Source organism: Ylistrum balloti, unplaced genomic scaffold, assembly GCF_031769215.1.
Source record: "Ylistrum balloti isolate Yb309-2 unplaced genomic scaffold, AGI_CSIRO_Ybal_v1 Utg370540, whole genome shotgun sequence".
NCBI classification, from domain to species: Eukaryota; Metazoa; Mollusca; class Bivalvia; order Pectinida; family Pectinidae; genus Ylistrum; species Ylistrum balloti.
Genome location: NW_026782343.1, coordinates 161,086 through 180,725, shown reverse-complemented (window position 1 = coordinate 180,725; position 19,640 = coordinate 161,086). Strand labels below are relative to the sequence as shown.

At 35.2% G+C, this 19,640-nt stretch overlaps 2 protein-coding genes across 2 annotated transcripts; one reads left to right on the top strand and one right to left on the bottom strand.

Annotated features, from left to right (window-relative positions):
* Window positions 1-471: 471 nt before the first annotated feature.
* Window positions 472-2,495, bottom strand: LOC132556015 (pyruvate dehydrogenase [acetyl-transferring]-phosphatase 1, mitochondrial-like). The gene has a single exon (XM_060220407.1). The coding sequence runs from the start codon at window positions 2,432-2,434 to the stop codon at window positions 959-961; it is 1,476 nt and encodes a 491-aa protein (XP_060076390.1). The 5' UTR covers window positions 2,435-2,495; the 3' UTR covers window positions 472-958.
* Window positions 2,496-2,840: 345 nt separating this feature from the next.
* Window positions 2,841-18,893, top strand: LOC132556029 (cysteine desulfurase-like). The gene is made up of 13 exons (XM_060220421.1): window positions 2,841-3,019; window positions 6,119-6,216; window positions 6,694-6,810; window positions 7,706-7,843; window positions 8,403-8,501; window positions 8,992-9,085; window positions 10,985-11,119; window positions 11,479-11,636; window positions 11,885-11,990; window positions 12,375-12,456; window positions 13,601-13,684; window positions 15,700-15,789; window positions 16,976-18,893. The coding sequence occupies exons 1-13, from the start codon at window positions 2,899-2,901 to the stop codon at window positions 17,037-17,039; spliced, it is 1,386 nt and encodes a 461-aa protein (XP_060076404.1). The 5' UTR covers window positions 2,841-2,898; the 3' UTR covers window positions 17,040-18,893.
* The last annotated feature ends 747 nt before the right edge of the window (window positions 18,894-19,640 follow it).

Genomic DNA, 19,640 nt, shown 5'->3' with positions numbered 1-19,640 from the left:
CTATTTCGCTTGTGCCTTCAATTTTGCCATGTTATATTCCATGGGTGAAGAGTATGAAAGTGATTTTAATTCATGGAGACGATGGCTGGTGTATAAAATTAGACCAGAACAGTTTTCTTTCATTCTAAATATCATGGAAAGAAAACTTTGTTGAAGAACTTAAAAGTGTACTACAGTTTATGCATAAATCTGTTCTTGTTATCAAAAAAAGGAAAGATAATAACACATGACTCAGCTGAAAACAAGGAAAACAATGTTTCAAGATACTATCGGAGTATTTGACTTAAGTTTACTAGATACTAACAAAAATCAAAATACATGTAGTACCAGTGGATTTCAAAACAGTTCCCTTGCTTAGATTTTCTGCCTGTTGTACAAGGCAATATAATTGAGCCATACCTATTATATTACTATATAACTACAATTTTATAAACCAAATGTACATGCATGTGTCATGAAATTTTGCTAAACTTAAACTATAGGCAAATTTATTGACTGATATAGACAACATTGTCAATCTAGGAATCAACATAATGGTAATAATGTCACATTTACATAACATATTTCAACTTCTGAAATTGAAACTGATCTATAAACTTCAGATCAAGTACATTTTAGTTATCTAGTTACAGTTTATTGACTCAGTATAGGTACATGTATATGATACAGATAACGCCACAGGGATCACTTTAAATACAGACATATGATCATGGAATATTCGTACATGTAGAGGTCACAACAATATTGGATCAATATAATTCATAGTAAAACTTAAAGATTTATTTTAACTGTTTAAAACATGAAAACTGATATGCGTACTTGTTATTCTGGATGAATGGGGTTAGCTTTTTTCAGTTGGAATAGCTAGAGAGTTGGTTACTGCACATGCTATAATTAGATTTCATTCATTTCTGTTACGTTATGTAGAGAGGCCATGTAAAATCAGAAAATTTCAATGTCATGTGACATATCTATCTTTAATATATTCACTATCAAAATGAACAACAATAATGGAGATATCGTCTCTGTAAAACCTGGCATAACCTGGGGCTAGAGATAGGGTTTCTGAGATTCTTTGATGTTCTGGACCAAGAGCATGTCGCAAAAGATAGGAGCACACATTGTCATCTTGTGGTTTCTGCTTCAAGTCATCTTGTCTCTTTTTGAGTGCTTCATTTATGTCTTTTAAAGTCATATTTGGAGAAGGTTGAAAGTTCACAGGTACTTGGTGACCTACATTGTGACCGCCAACTAATTGAACTACCTTTTCTGCTGGCATTTGTTCCCAAAGCCCATCTGAGGCTATAATGAGAAACTTATCCTTAGGTGTGAGTGTATGATGGATCACTTCAGGCTCAGCAGTAACATAAGGAGGCGTTTGGTAGCCTCTGGGAATCAGTGTTTTACCATAGATAGGAATATCATAGGCACTTGTCTTTTCAACATGTTTCAAATCTCTTGCAGACCACTTGAACTGGGCATCTCCAAATGCTCGAAGAGGAGCTAATATTCCAAAAAGTCTTCCTTGCTGAATCATATTAGCCCTTTCATTTGGATGAACCTGCAAAAGCCTCCTAATTTCTGATGGATTAGCAGCATCATGCATCTGAGACAATGGTAGAGCATTCCACCCATCTTCATCCTGCACTCCTAGAACTGCTCTACAATCTCCTGTATTGGCAATGTACAAGTCTGTGTCATCTAACATTGCAACACATGCACATGACCCTTGAAATGCCATGTGCATAGAATTAAATTGTAATTCTCTATTAAGAGTTGTAGGTGCAGCTTCACTCATCAAGTCATGGTCAAGAGAATTAAATGCACTAATAAGGTTTTCCTTTATAGTCGTTTCTTCTGAGAGAGAAAGAATTTCTGAAGCTAGTTTTGCCAGTTTTGCCTTGTAAACACTATCCATGACGTCAGTGAATATCCTTTGTGGTCCATGCAACCAATCCACAAGGGTATTAATGTCATAATTGGCTTTCCTAACCACATCCAATACTTCTGGTGGAGACATTGTCACGGAAATATAATTATACAGGCGTTCACAAACAGCCTGAGAGCAAAAGTCTCCTCCATGACCATCAAATACGCCAAATAAGTATTGACCCGTCTTTGAATTCTTTAGTTTAGCTGAAGCATCACGGTCTTCTATTGGATTATTAGCTGGAAGGCGGTTGCAGTCAAAGCTTTTTACTGCACCTTCCCCGATAATTGACTGCTCATTCAATCTAATGTATGCGTTAACCTGTTGAGGTGACAGTTTAGGAGAAGCGTTAGGTATGAAATAACTTGCACTTGAGTAGAACGATCTTACAAAAATCTGTCCCAATCTCCTACAGTGTGGCATGGTGAACTTACTGAAGGTCATCAATGATGATTGTCTACATGTCGGCTGCGTATGGAAAAGTTTGGCGAATCTTACAGACATAACTGTATGTCAGTGTTCGCAAACAATCCTTCATAAACAGTTAAAAGAGCGTAATCACTACATTGTTGTCACTTCCATGTTTTAACAAGTATCCCCAACCGCTTCTGTCTGCTACCAGAAAACACGAATCGGAAATCCGACATGGTTTGTAAATACAAATCTTTATGATATCAAAAATCCGGAAAATATTATTTGGATTGTGTATAGGATTCCATGAGTAAAATTGGGGTTGAAAATGTTCTTCGTTTATTAATAATTACTAAACATATATTGAGACACGCCTAGGAGCTAGGTATGCATAAAAATGAATTACCTCATTCATTTTGATGATAAACATGCGTTAGTTGTGAGATCCGGATTTCTTGTCTGTGGCTCGGTTCCATCCCTTTCGTACTACGTGTGGATTCCGGTTAGACGAAATGAAAGCATAACTTCGACGCAAAAGGGCTTAATCATCTTCTGTAATGTATACATTAAGAATTTTACTTAGACAGACATCCAGAAATGTAACAAGGGCTTCAGATAAGGTGGTTGGTGTAAGATGTCTCCAAACCCACACCTCAGACAATGCTGCACAGCCCGCAGGTAAGTGCAGCTACCCGGATTTACATTTACATAAGTTGATAGGTGATGCAATATATCGATAATGCTTTATTATTACAAAGGTGATTTAAGCAGACGCCATTTATCTTGTTGTAGATATTGAAATAAACGCTGATTGGCATGATGATGGCAGTTGTAAGAAAATGTTTTATTTAATTCATATGAAACGCCATAGCTGAAAAGATGTATCGCTTAAAAGTGATAGCCAGCTAGTGCGGTTGGGTTATTTACCGAAATAGATCGAAATGAAGTTGAAGTATCGAAATGGAGGAAAATTATCAATCATATTTCAAGAGAATGAACCTAGAATCGTGTTATTTAATAACATGTTGGTTTGTATGTCAAAAATAGTGGGTTAATCCCACTTAGAAACATATTCATTTTCTATGTCGTGGAACTGAGTTCCAAAGTTCTGGAGTGCATTTTTCCGCTCCTGTTACATTTGGTGCTGTGACCAATCAAGCAGTAGGTGAATGCTTAACAAGGGGATACCCAAAACTGGGTTGTTAGATGTGATGTCTTTGGGGGCAAAGACTACACATAGGAGGGAGAAGTGTAGCAGAACTCGATTGTTGGTGACCAGTTAGCTCAGTAGGTCTGGCCACACATTTTTCCGTTCCTGTTACAGTTATTCTTCAATTACCGAAATGGAAGAAAACAGACCAGAAAGCCTTTTTCAGGAGAATGGACCCATTATAGCATTATTTGATATAAGTTGTCGTTATATATAAAATATTTCACTTTTGTTTGATTTTCAGAAATTTAATGATTTGCGGTTGATTTTTTGCAGAAGTTGAATTACGTAAATGGTGATAAATGAACTTAAAATCAGCATTTTTACAGGAGAATTTGGTTATCAGAACTGTCTATATCTTTCATTTGTTATATTTATCTGTTGGTTTGATCACTATATGGTTTATAAAACAAGAAAGATTTGGCAGGTGAGTTACTAATACTATGCAGTGTACATGTCCTCATACAAATATGAAGTACAAAGTAACTGTAAAGCTTGCCATAAATAGAAGAAATAATTTTGATGCAAGTCTTTTGAAAATTGCTTTTAACAAGAAGACATGCAAATATTTTCAACATTTACTTGTCTTATCTGAGTCAGTGATATGAATATACCATAACAATTTTCAACTTAAAGGAATTTCCATGCTGTTTTATTGTGAAATTTAATGAAGAAAATAATTCTATAGCCATATATAAAACCTCTTGCAATTTGTCAACTTGCAATTTTGTAATACACATAACTTTTCAGAGTTATCAATTTTTAGGAAGTACATGTAGTTAAAAACTTATTTAGTTCAGTTCAAATGTATGCAAATTTATTTTAAATATGAATAAATAGATTCTTTAGAATTAGGTTGGATAATGAAGGAGGTAATTGGAGAAGTCACTACACAAGCTGACTTGGATATATTCTCTATTTCTTTAAAATAGTAAATAAGTCAAAATAGATATGGAAGCAAATTTTGAAACTTAGATATTTTAAAAGATAATGACATAGTACCAAAAAGAGCATACTACATGTCTGATGAATGACTAGACAAAAGGCATTGGTATTATTACCTGCTATACTTTTGCCTAATTTATTGGAGAAATTTGTATTAGATAAGTAATTAAGCTGATGTGATCTGATGTATCAACCGCTCTCTCAATAAACACTCATTGGTCATTAAAGTTAATAAGTTATATCATTATTTGGGCATAAGTTTTTCACACCCTAAGGTGATGACACCTCTGAGTAACCCCACTCATTTGCTGTGAGATATTCCCAGAGGCCTGTAACACAAACCAGGCAGAGTACACTAGTTGGTTAGTGTACAGAGATATTACCTGAGGCTGTTACCTGCAACATGGGAGGAGTTGGAAACAATAGGGGTTTAAAGTTAATGAAGTGGAAAAAATTGGAAGAATTGTGCACTTGAATTAAATTTAGAATAGATCTTGTTTCAAGCAATATGCAATATATTTTACACTTTATTATAATGGATGTTGTTGAAGTCAAGGACTTTAATTGTCATTATTCTGCCTGTGACTGTCATGAAGCTGTATTCTTCTTATCTGTTCTTTTGAATAAGGACAATAAAGGATGGAACATTAACACCAAGGATTCTGTAACTTAGATTTTATTCATTAACATGTTTCAGTTGACTTGGCCAACCATCTTCAGAACAATTTCACATAGACAAAAAGGAGAGATAAAATGTATTTTACGGTTCAAAATATTAGTTGTTCTGATCTTGGATATACAGAAGTTAAAAATTTCTGCTAGGTTCTGGTCAAAGATTATAAATAATAAATATGTGTTAACTTATACAAAAGAGTGTTTTTTATTTTATTAAACTTTAGCACTAGTAATAGTTAAAAGCAGTATGAAAAGACTGTAAACACTTTGGTTTCAAGGGTATAATTCTTAAAACCAACCATATGATTTTCAAAGGCATCACAAATGGGAAGGAAAGCAAGTCTTTTAATGTGTCATCCCAGGCTTTAGAGAGGTATGCTAAAGCACCTGTGGCATCTGAAAGCTATGCTCTATTTATTGATTTATTTTGTCAATTTACTGCAGAATGTATATCTTATATCTATCAACTGTCACTCATTATGATAAAAAAGAAGAGAGAAGAGGCCACATATACCTTGCTAGGTTTTGCTTGATGGAATACAACGATATTATCAATCAAAGCTCAAATTTGCTTAAATCAATTATTATCATTATGATTTGTCATTTTGTACTTCCATCCTGTATAGACTGAGGTAGTTCCCAGCTATTCTGAATTCATTGATTTTTTTAATGTATAGTACCATCAATGTCATTTCTTATTTATTAATACAACTCATTTTTATCTGAAATAATAAGCTATGTAGATGTTACCAGCTTCAGAAAAACTGAATGATTAACAATATTTAGCATGAATATACAGTGCAGATGAGGATACAAACAATGGCAGCCAAAACTTAATCTAACAATTACTTAACAATTAATTACTAACAGAGAAGTACTATTATACAAGAAAAAATTTAATTAATGTAAAACTAGTACATGTATAATTCACCTGAAACGTGACTCAGTTTCAGCCAAAAGTGAGGATTTCTCAGAAGTAAGGAAGGACATGCCTACAAAAGGAATGAGACCTCTCTACTTGGATTCACAAGCAACCACACCTTTGGTAAGATGATAATAAAATGACATCAGATGAGATGTACAATTATATAGACTGTATTAACCTGATTAACCTGAGCTACAGTGATCACAAAGATTTCTAAGTTTCATGTTCTTACACCTGATTATGATTACATCAATTCATGTATTAGGTCTGATTATTTCTGTGGTAACCAGTGATTAATGCGTCCCAATTTCTACAGGTATTCAAGTTTAAGGAACATTTCTTAAACTTAGTTCTATCTTTACTTCATTACTGATTTGATTTTCTTTCCAAATAAAACTTAGCGATTCTGTGAAACTGAGACCATGATTCAGTCAGCACCTCATAATTGTATGTAGAGTGAACTATTAATTAGCTGATAAGTTTCTATGCAGTTCATGTACATATTTACCAACTTTCCCATGCCCTTTTTTGTTTTAACAAATATTGAACATTTTATTTGTAAATGTAATGATAGTATTATTTTTTTCCTCTATAAAGGATCCTCGGGTGTTGGATGCCATGCTGCCATACTTTGTTAGTTACTATGGAAACCCACATTCAAGGACACATGCATATGGATGGGAAAGTGAGGCTGCAGTAGAAAAAGCAAGACAAGTAGGGATGGATATTGTTTGAAAAATTTATTCATAAAACATTGATTAAAATGAAAGTTCATGCTGAGAATGGGTGCATCAAGTGCATCATATTCTAAATGAAATTATTTGAATTTTTCCTTGAATTTTTTGTAGAAATAATTTGCATCTGCAGATCAGTAACGGTTACTACCATAACTGAATATAAAATTTTTTGGTCTGTTTGTCCATAAACTTTTCCTTTAAGACACTATTCAAATTTTGTCTGAAACATTATTGGGGGTAGAGGATAATTTCTTTAATTCAAAATGTTGATTGGACCCCTAGGAACCTGGGGAAGGGGACCCAAACAGGTAGTTAGCCAATTCTTTGCTTCAAAGTACTACTCTTCCTAAATGCGTGAATGGATTTCATTCAGATTTGGTCTGTAATAGCGAAATCCAGAAAAATGATTAGACCCCTAGGGACTTGGTAGTGGGGCCACAAAAGGGGAAATTAGATTAGATTTTGCTTCCAAATGCTATTCCTTCATAGTGCCAAATTTGGTTTGAACATTATTGCGCATGGATTATCATTTATTTAAATTCAGAAAGTTGATTCGACCCCTAGGGACTTGGGGACTGGGCCCAATAATGAGAAGTTAAAAAATATTTTGCTTCAAAACACTTCTCTTTCTTAATGACAAGGTAGATTTCATGAACAGAACCTATCGTTTCGAGGAATGATCAAAATTTGAATTTGTCAGATTTGTGGGATCACCATGAGTGAATTCTGTGGTTTGTCAATCCATTCATTGATTGTCAAATTGTAAAAATCAATAAATAGGTAGATGGAGGGAAATGTACAGTTAAAATAACAACTAGGTAGGGGGGACTCATTTAAACCAATTAAATTATTACTGTTGTTCATAATTTCAGCAAATAGCAACATTGATTGGTGCAGATCCCAGAGAGGTTGTGTTCACAAGTGGAGCTACAGAGTCCAACAATATTGCTGTCAAAGGAGTTGGGAGGTTCTACAAGAGCAAGAAAAAGCACATCATTACCACACAGACAGTAAGTCATAAAGTATTCATTTCAACACAGACAGTTAGTGACAGAATATTCCAAAAGAGAAAGTCACCTGACATTTCAACAAAGACAATATATCACATGATGTTCCAACACAGAAAGTCACATGATATTTCAGCATAGACAGGAAGACCCATGGGATTCCAACAAAAAAAAAAGAGTTAGTCTGTCAGGGGAAGTAACCCTGCCAGACATACAGTATATTTGTATTTTCAAATGCCATTTTGAAGATTATCATGTAATGAAAATAACTTTCAGACCATTGTTACATTGTTGGTTAACAAGGATTAATCTACACTTATGTTTTAGCCATTTGCAATTACTTACCCTTTTTAGAGTTTCATCTTAAAATTTTAATTGAATTACACATGAAAAAAATGATTTGTGAAATTTAAAAAGATCTGTTAATCTTTGAAGGATGGTATTAAAGAATCCTTGACTATATATTTTCATGGAAAAGCAAGAAGATATTCTCTATTCATGTATATATTTCATATGTTGAAAGTCAGACATTGTCTCATTAGATGTCTGTTTTGTTTTACAGGAGCACAAATGTGTACTTGATTCCTGCAGAGTTTTAGAGGCAGAAGGCTTTGATGTCACCTACTTACCTGTGTTAACAAATGGATTGATCGATATTCAGGTATGCGAAATGTCACCTGTTCACTATATACAGTCTTTTTTTAGGGGATGTTGAAATAATTAACCTTGAACGAATGTATCATATAAAAAACTTGAGTATCCCTCTATAGTTGGACTTTTTATTAGTTAAGATGACAAAATGATTAAAGAAAGATTTTTCATCTCTGTACATTGTTGAGCCTCCTTCTAAAGCTGTACCTTTTATCACTGACGATAATGAAATGGTTCAAGTTTGATAAATTTGTCCTGTCAGTAATTTGTTGAGCAAGTAAAGATGCTAAAATTATTAAAATTTTCAGGATATTTTCATATCAGTAACCTGTTGAGTGTCTCTCTAAAAGCTGTACTTTTTATCATTAAAGATGATAAAATGATTAGATTTTATGAATTTTTCAGTTACTTTTTAAACATCCATAAAAGCTGAAAGCATTCATCAGTAATTTTAAGTACATAAAAACTTAAAGTAAATCCTAATTTGTTTTTGCCAACAGAAACTGAAGGATTCCATTCGTCCTGATACCAGCCTTGTATCAGTTATGATGGTCAATAATGAAATTGGAGTCACACAACCTGTAAAGGAAATTGGTATGTATGTCCACAAGAATTACAAAGTTCATTAATTTATTAACTGGTACATGTATCATGCAATTTCCTATTGTTGTAAATGTTTGAAAGAAATTTTGGCTTTGTCCTGTTGTATTTCGTTGCACTTTGAATTCATAGAATAGACTTTATGATGATTTGACAGAGTGAGTAGTGTATTTTTGGTGATTTGACAGAGAGAGTCATCTCATGTCATATCAATATCACCTTCTCCTGAACACTCATGTCATATTAATATCACCTTCTCTAAAACACTCATGTCATATCAATATCATTTTCTCCTGAACACTCATGTCATATCAATATCATCTTCTCCTGAACACTCATGTCATATCAATATCATCTTCTCCTGAACACTCATGTCATATCAATATCATCTTCTCCTGAACACTCATGTCATATCAATATCATCTTCTCCTGAACACTCATGTCTTATCAATATCATCTTTTCCTGAACACTCATGTCACATCGATGTCATTTTCTCCTTAACACTTATATCAATCTGTGAGGTTGGGAATTGATCCAGGAATATAGCATGGGTTTCTTGAGTAAGATCTTACAGTATGGATTATGTACTAGGACTCTTTAAGATATTGAGATCCACCCTAGGCCCTGGATTAGGTATCACAAGAAACGACTAAACCTCTGGGTATGGAGTATGTCTCTTGGTTAAGGGCAAAGCCCTGGATTAGGTATCACAAGAGACGACAAAGCCTTAGAGTATGGAGTATGTCTCTTGGTTAAGGACAAGGCCCTGGATTAGGTATCACAAGAAAGGACTAAGCCTATGGGTATGGAGTATGTCTCTCGGTTAAGGACAAGGCCCTGGATTAGGTATCACAAGAAAGGACAAAACCTATGGGTATGGAGTATGTCTCCTGATTAAGGACAAGGCCCTGGATTAGGTATCACAAGAAAGGACTAAGCCTATGGGTATGGAGTATGTCTCTCGGTTAAGGACAAGGCCCTGGATTAGGTATCACAGGAAAGGACTAAGTCTCTGGGTATGGAGTATGTCTCTTGGTTAAGGGCAAAGCCCTGGATTAGGTATCACAAGAAAGGACAAAACCTATGGGTATGGAGTATGTCTCCCGGTTAAGGACAAGGCCCTGGATTAGGTATCACAAGAAAGGACAAAACCTATGGGTATGGAGTATGTCTCCTGATTAAGGACAAGGCCCTGGATTAGGTATCACAAGAAAGGACTAAGCCTATGGGTATGGAGTATGTCTCTCGGTTAAGGACAAGGCCCTGGATTAGGTATCACAAGAAAGGACAAAACCTATGGGTATGGAGTATGTCTCCTGGTTAAGGACAAGGCCCTGGATTAGGTATCACAAGAAAGGACAAAACCTATGGGTATGGAGTATGTCTCCTGGTTAAGGACAAGGCCCTGGATTAGGTATCACAGGAAAGGACTGAGTCTCTGGGTATGGAGTATGGGTGGTTAAGAACTAGGCCCTTGAATATGGGGACCTGGATAAGGAATTGACCTCTGGGTATGAAGTGCATCTCTTGGATAAAGATAAGGTCCCTGGGTATGTAGTATTTTTCCTAGGTAAGGACTATGCCACAATGTATAGAGTAATCTCCTTGGTAAGGACCAGGCCCCTCATTGTGGAGTACATCTCCTTTGAATGAACTAGAACACAGTTTACTCTCAGTAATCTTCTGGTGTGTCTAGAGCACCATTTCTAAAGTTTTAACGAGTCCATTTACAAAGAGGTTTAGTGGGTATCAAAATTGGAAATGGATGAATTCTTGACTCAGATGTTGGAGTCCTAGATATTATTGAATCTCCTGGATAAGGACTAGACCTTAGGGAATAGAGTAGTACATCTCGTGGTTTAATTCTGTATCATATTGCATGTTTAATACAGGTGAAATCTGTCGGGCCAACAAGATTTTTTTCCACACTGATGCAGCTCAGGCTGTTGGTAAGATGCCTGTAAATGTGAACGACATGAAGGTAGATCTCATGTCTATCAGTGGACACAAGATGTATGGGCCTAAAGGTTTGTTATCCCTTCAACTGATTCAGGTTATTAATTACTATAAGCAGAGTACACAAATTAGCTACACTGATAAGGATTTCAACTCTTTGATTAGGATCACAAAATGATGGTAAAATAATGCAAATATAAGTGATATGAATCAATGGAGAACCAATGTATGTTCGATTATTCAGTAGGAAAATAGATTGCATGTTGATTGCTGAAATATCAATGTCCATTGCAAAAAAAAAAAAAAATAATAAAGCAGAAACTAATGGTGAACAATGAAAAAAATCTTCCATAACACACAACAAAATTTTAATCTGCATTTTATTTATAAATTTCTTGTTCATTGTCTTTGATTTTGTGTATTGTAACAGGAGTTGGTGCCCTTTATGTCAGGCGACGACCCAGGGTAAGGGTAGACGCTCCCCAGAGTGGAGGGGGACAAGAGCGTGGGATGAGAAGTGGCACTGTCCCTACTCCACTCTGTGTGGGCCTAGGGGCTGCTTGTGAGGTTTCTATGCAGGAAATGGAGGTCAGTTGTGGTATATCTTTCAAGTCTCATTATCTTATTTTATTACACTCAGCTTTATGTTTGAATTGTTTTGTAGCCAGTAGTACCATTCATTCCATCAGGCGTTCATTTTCCATGGATGTGATTTGTAAAAGTTAAATTTTCTGCAATTATGATGATGAATATTTACAAATTATTTACAAAAAAAAACATTTTGAAAATAAATTTCTGACATCCATATTGTTAGAACTGTGGTGACTTTGTTGCAGTATGACCACAAACGGATCACAGCTCTGTCCAACAGGCTTATAAACAGAATCCAATCCGCTCTCCCTCAAGTCGTCAGGAATGGTGATCCTGAGCGCTCATATCCAGGTACTTTTGTAATGATTAGAGTACTGAATAATAATATAAAAGTTTTACATTATTGAATGTCATTCATTCTTTTTGACTTTGATGGAATCTCATGGTCTTTGACCAGGTGACCAAACACTTTTTAGCCAAGCGTGTTACCTCCAAGTCATCACAGGTTCATTTTCCGGGATATATAATTAGACTTTTAATCAGTAAATATGGAGATTATTAGGTTTCATGATATAAGTTGATCCATTCCTGTCTGACAACAAGTGAAGTTTTGAGGAACTGAACATATTTAATGAAACTGTTCCATTGTATAGGTGTGTCATGAATAAACCTAGAATTGCATTACATAGATAAGATGCATCATTTAGAATATTTTCTCTATCACTTTTAACACAGGGTGTGTGAATCTTTCATTTGCTTTTGTGGAAGGAGAGAGTTTATTGATGGCTCTGAAAGATGTGGCTTTGTCTTCAGGAAGGTAAGTGGAATGAAAAATTCTTCCAAATACCAGTGTTGAAAGGCCTGTATAAAAACTTAACAAGGTCCGTTATTTCCCCTGATCTTATATGACCATTTCCCAAATGATAGGAAATATTATATTACTGTCTTTAAATGGTTCCATGGTCCTGAGATAAAGGATGGACATTTGAACAGCTATTGTGTGCTGTTTTCTTATCTAGATATGTGTATCCTGCTCCAGTAATGTTAGAGGTCAGCAGGTCGAGAAACATGCACCATGTCAGCACAATAACAGCAGATAATAAATTAGCTAAGCAGTGACCTCGTATGTTATAGGATTTTCTCAAATACTGAAGCACCACAAAGATAGAACTGTACTATACTAGACACTGCTAATGAGGTAATTGTTATGACCATAAGATGGAGGGGCTGTTCAAATAACTTTTCATTTATGGTCAGTTGTCTACTCTTAAACCACTTTATTATGATGTCAGGAGTTGTACTATATTGATCTTTCAGATTTCATACATAGATTCACCTCGGTCCTTAGCTGTCTATTTGGAGGTTCCTTGGTCTTTGGATTTGTTTGTTAGATTTTCAGATTTAAGAAGTGAAAATCGTTTTGTTAGCAAGTACTGGAAACAACTTGTTGATTATTACAAAAAAATCAAAAAGAAAAAACAAATGAAAGAAAGAAGTAGAGAAAATACCAAAATTACATAAAACCAATAGAGATATCTGATTGTAGGCATCAGTAGAATAAAGAAAATATTTATTTTACAACAATTGTGAAAAAAGTTATTGTAATTTAATCTTATCACTCTTGTTAGCCCAGATGTAAGTGGGCGAGGGATCTTACTGTGGGAGTACCAGGGGAAAACCCATGTGGTCAGAGAGGTGGTCCTCTTTCACTTAAGTGTTCCAGGAGTCAAACCCCAAAAGGCTAAATGAACCACCTATGTACCAAGATCTTCCTTCTTTTTACTTTTTTGATAGAAAAATCATACTTATCAACTCTTCCTCCCAAAATATAAGGTCAAATTATAAACAGTAATCTAGGTGTAATCATTTAGTATGATACAGTGCCAGTAACATTACTTAACAGCAGTAGTGTAAGTAATGATTTGAACCTTCTAAAATGCATTTTCCTTGTCCTGTTTCAGCGCCTGTACCTCTGCATCCCTGGAACCATCCTATGTATTGAGAGCAATCGGGGCTGATGAAGACCTGGCACATTCTTCAATAAGGTACTCATGTAATGGGGAATGTACTCATGTAATGGGGAAGGTACTCGTGTAATGGGGAAGGTACTCGTGTAATGAGGTAGGTACTCGTGTAATGGGGAAGGTACTCGTGTAATGGGGAAGGTACTCGTGTAATGGAGAAGGTACTGGTGTAATGGGGAATGTATCCATGTAATGGGGAAGGCACTCGTGTAATGGGGAAGGTACTCGTGTAATGGAGAAGGTACTCGTGTAATGGGGAAGGTATCCACGTAATGGGGAAGGTACTGGTGTAATGGAGAAGGTACTTGTGTAATGTTGAAGGTACACGTGTAATGGAGAAGGTACTCGTGTAATGGGGCAGGTACTCGTGTAATTGGAAAGGTACTATTGTAATGGGGAAGGTACTTGGGTAATTGGAAAGGTACTCGTGTGATGGGGAAGGTACTGGTGTAATGGGGAAGGTATGTGTGTGATGGGGAAGGTACTCGTGTAATGGGGAAGGTACTCATGTAATGGAGAAGGTACTGATGTAATGGGGAAGGTACTCATGTAATGGAGAAGGTACTGATGTAATGGGGAAGGTATGTGTGTGATGGGGAAGGTACTCATGTAATGGGGAAGGTACTGGTGTAATGGGGAAGGTATGTGTGTGATGGGGAAGGTACTCGTGTAATGGGGAAGGTACTCATGTAATGGAGAAGGTACTGATGTAATGGGGAAGGTACTCATGTAATGGAGAAGGTACTGATGTAATGGGGAAGGTATGTGTGTGATGGGGAAGGTACTCATGTAATGGGGAAGGTACTGGTGTAATGGGGAAGGTATGTGTGTGATGGGGAAGGTACTCGTGTAATGGGGAAGGTACTCATGTAATGGAGAAGGTACTGATGTAATGGGGAAGGTACTCGTGTAATGGGGAAGGTACTCATGTAATGGGGAAGGTACTTGGGTAATGGAAAGGTACTCGTGTGATGGGGAAGGTACTGGTGTAATGGGGAAGGTATGTGTGTGATGGGGAAGGTACTCGTGTAATGGGGAAGGTACTTGGGTAATGGAAAGGTACTCGTGTAATGGGGAAGGTACTTGGGTAATTGGAAAGGTACTGGTGTAATGGGGAAGGCACACGTGTAATGGAGAAGGTACATGTGTAATGGAGAAGGTACTCGTGTAATGGGGAAGGTACTCATGTAATTGGAAAGGTACTATTGTAATGGGTAAGGTACTTGGGTAATTGGAAAGGTATTCGTTTAATGGGGAAGGTACACGTGTAATGGGGAAGGTACTTGTGTAATTGGAAAGGTACTCTTGTAATGGGGAAGGTACTCGTGTGATGGGGAAGGCTTGGGTAATTGGAAAGGTACTCTTGTAATGGGGTAGGTACTCGTGTGATGGGAAAGGTACTCGTGTAATGGAGAAGGTACTTGGGTAATTTTAAAAGGTACTCTTGTAATGGGGAAGGTACTCGTGTGATGGGGAAGGTACTCGTGTAATGGGGAAGGTACTTGGGTAATTGGAAAGGTACTCTTGTAATGGGGAAGGTACTCGTGTGATGGGGAAGGTACTCGTGTAATGGGGAAGGTATCCATATAATGGGGAAGGTACTGGTGTAATGGGGAAGGTACTCGTGTAATGGGGAAGGTACTTGGGTAATTGGAAAGGTACTCTTGTAATGGGGAAGGTACACGTGTAATGGGGGATTTATCTAGAGTGAAGCTCTGTTTTTTAATTGATCAGTTTTTGTAGTGTTATTGAAACTATTGTGTGAACAATGCTTATGAAGTATATACTGATATTTCATTTTGCATTGACTATGCACTCGTCCATAACCCAGAGAACATTGTCATAACAATATAATACAGTGTATGATATATTTATCTAAAGATCTGTGCTTTCATCAAGTTTCAAGCGCAAGAGTTTATATAGTAGCAAGAAATTATGAAGGAGATTTATAAAACAGTAGTAGCTGACAATATGTTCTTTTGTTTGTGTATATATGTTAATAACTAAATGTAAATCCTTGTTATTGTATTTAACAGGTTCGGGATAGGAAGATTCACAACAGAGGAAGAATTAGACTACACTGCAGACAAATGTATTGACCATGTTACACGCCTGCGTGAAATGAGGTGAGTTTCACTTCTTATTACTTCACTCTTCAAACCTGATCGAGTAATAGTAACTGTTTGTTTACCTGATTGAACATCTTTCAATTTTTCCATGAATTTACTCCATAGACTTTCAATATATTTACCATATTTATCCATCAATGAGCTCATGTGTGGTCATCAACCCACTCTATCTGAGGCTAGATCTACTGACGTTTAAATTTCTTTACCACAAATACTATTTCAGTGCCCTACACAGCCAATATTTCATGATAATATTTCAATTTAAAAAAAACATCATTTTTAAATGTAATTTCAATGTTAATATGGCATCAATTTTTTCAACATTAATTAGTGTTTCATTCTGATCTTAGAATGACATTTTGAATTTCTAACGTTGAAATTATTTATAAAATTTATGTCATTGCGATGTTATTTTATGATAAAAAATGCTATCTAACATCAAAGTAACAGTAAGTTTTAATTTTATTTAATTTAATGTTTAAATAGTATCTTTACCTTACTTACTGTTACGAAAATTGGTATTATATGATAAAACCAACCTCGGACTTTGTGTCGCAGGTGACATGTTAGCTCCATTGGCTTTTCCCAGGATAAATAAGAAACTACTTTTATGATTTTACTCGTAAATTGACACATGATATCTAACATCTACTGTCTACTTTAGAAACATTTGTACAATGCAAGTTTTGAGACTTTGGTATAATATTTATATTGTGTGTTTACACAAATATGTGGCTTAGCACATGTCAAATGCATATTTTTCAAAGAGTAGAACTAAAAATATTGGAGATCTCCATTTTTAAAATATCATAAATTCATAAATTCAATCATGTTTTGTGCTTAAACATACTATTACAACCTCGTGTACTAATGTAAACTCAGTTTAAGAATAAAACACATTAAGTAAAATGAAATATTTCATCTTAAATTAGTTTGTGTGGAAGAGTTACATAGGAAATTGCCAAATGTTCAGAACACACTAATGTGGTCAACCATTAAACTTGACCTAATCTACCGAAGGTGTTGTCTGGCTGTCTGTTCCTGGTGTTTCATCTTAAATTAGTTTGTGTGGAAGAGTTACATAGGAAATTGCCAAATGTTCAGAAATAAAGTGGATTCTCCAACCCAAAACTTAGAACTTGATAGTATAATAATACAAGCATAACTTACATTTCTTTCACAGTCCATTGTGGGAAATGGTACAGGAAGGAATTGACCTGAAGACTATACAGTGGTCGCAGCACTGAGCATACATCAGGAAGGAGTGTCAATATGTCTGTGATTAGGACTGGTATTGATGAGACATCAGGAGATAAAGCAGTGTTGTGTGCATTTACTCTTCTACTCATTCATGCTGAACCGTGCGAGGAAAAAAGACTGACAATGCTACATCAAATCCCTGTATATTGATATTTTCCTTTATGTGATTATATTACACATGTCCATTCTCACATTTACACAACATTCTGAAACAATGATAATCAAAGTTTCTCTACCATCAAAATTTTGTATTATACTAAAGATATTAAAAAGTACTGAAAATGTTCTCTCATATTTCTAAAGGGAAGAGTTATAATGTACACAATGTATTTATGTATGTTGACAAGTTCCAGCCTGAACTGTAAAGTTTTCCATACAAATAAATATTGTTATGAAAATGATGTCAATTTAAAAAATACTCCAACAATTGAATGTTAGTAAATGTCAAAGAAACTAATTTTTGCCCCAGTATTTGATACATTTAGGGAAAATGTTATTGAAATAATTTTGCTTCAACTGTGAAACTTTTTCAACTCTTAAAGCATTTACCATTGGAAAAATCAAAATTCCTTTTAAATCGTATGCCTTGCCTGGAATTGTATCAGATTACATTTGTTTTCTTCTTTGTCATTAACAAAATCAGACACCAGTTTGTACAAGATCATAGTCTGCTTACAGCTTTATCAAAATGTAAGTGATCACAAATTGTTGACAGATTGCATTGATATATTGTAAATGCAAGAGATTTTATTTCTTGTCTCAGCCAGTCAGAACATGCATTTATTGCCTTAGCTTGGTTACAAATGGAGAAACTACGGCTCAAATTTGTTGTTTTATTTTATTGTATACTAAATTGGCCTCATTTATGTTTATAGACTCATAGTTTTGTCATGTATGAACAAAACTAATAAATACGTTTGATTTGATATTTAAGATTTTGCCCTTACCAGTACATATAACTGTAAAGGCAGAGTGAGGTAACAAGGGCTGATCAAAGAATTTTCCATTAGTAGATAGATACATGTTCCATGTGTTACACAGTTACAACCAAGCTACTTGCTACAATCCCACCTAATGTAATCATGTTATTTGAAAATGGTGCACTTTGCTGTTATTTCATCATCAAATTACTCTGTTGTTCTGTCATAATGTGGTTTCTGCTTTTTCAGGTAGCTTGGATATATAGAAACTTCCTGGGTATACTTTGATACAAAGAATCTTGTCTGATCTTAACACTGAGTAATCCATGATCCTGCCTGATATGACTTTATATTTCAACATTCTGTTTATTGTGTCTACCAATTAGTCCAAAATCCTTAATAATTTGATCACTGAATATGGTAATATCATTTATTATGAAAAAAGCAAATCCACAAGAGAAAACTACTGTTACACATTGAATCAACTTAGAATTGTACATTTTGATTAAAAAAAGTAACAATTCACAAACATGTACATCAAGTAAAATTGACATTTACTGTAAAACTGATTTAAGTACAAAGAATACTGTTGATAGCATTTAAAAAAGTAACATATGACTCCAAATCATCATTACATATTTGTGAAATATAAGACATCTGAGAGATTAAATATTGAATATCAAACAGAAATGTTACGACATACAGGACTAACATTGCTCCTGTCATACTAGAACTTCCACGATTAATATTCTTACTTTGATAGGAATTTTTGAAGAATCATTTGGTATCATTTTTTTTTAATTCTTTACTTTATTAGGGACGTCATTTCAGGCTCTTGTCTACAAGTTGATAAAAGTCTACTATCTGAACATCTTATACCTTAGATTTTAGATGGTTTCAATAAATTGTTCCATAACATCATTGTAGGTGTTTGTTGTGAAAATAAACAGAAAAAAAAAATTAAGTTGGTTTTATTTCAACAGCTTTAGTTATTTTAGGATGGCCTCCCAGTGTGCCTGGTAGGAGCATGAGTTGAGTGTGGGTGTTTGTTGGCGACTGCGGTATGTTCATATACACCCCATCATGAATTAAATGTATACATGATACTAACATTATTGTTACCACTCTTAACTAAAATCCAAAAGTGAAGCTAAATTAAAGGTTCCATGTGCAACACCTTGTAGGTGAGACGAGAAGACTAGTTTGATCTTTGATGTACATCACATGAATCACGAAGTCACATAATGTTTTATGGGCTTTGAAGTTGGGTGTTGCTCCTTTTTAATCTTCATAGGAACGTCTGTAATTGGTCAGCCCCCATAATTAGACAAGAGTTCATGAACTGTATGTGTCGCCTGCATAAAGTGTCATGGTCACCCAGAAATTGAACTGGATGTGCAACGATCAACCATAAAGTTGTAATACAAAATTTCATTTCTATAACTTGAAGCATAATGGGAAAACTGCACAAAGCAATATTCCTGAGAAATTTTCCAAGTTCAAAGGGACAAATCACTGCCAAGAAGGGTTACAGACTGCCAAGAAGCGAACTTGGTGTGTAACTTTTTACCAAGAACTCATATAAAAAATTGCATTTTCATATCTCGAAGCATAACCAAGAAAATTCCAGAGAATTTTCTAAGTTTAAAGGGGCATAACTCAGCCAAG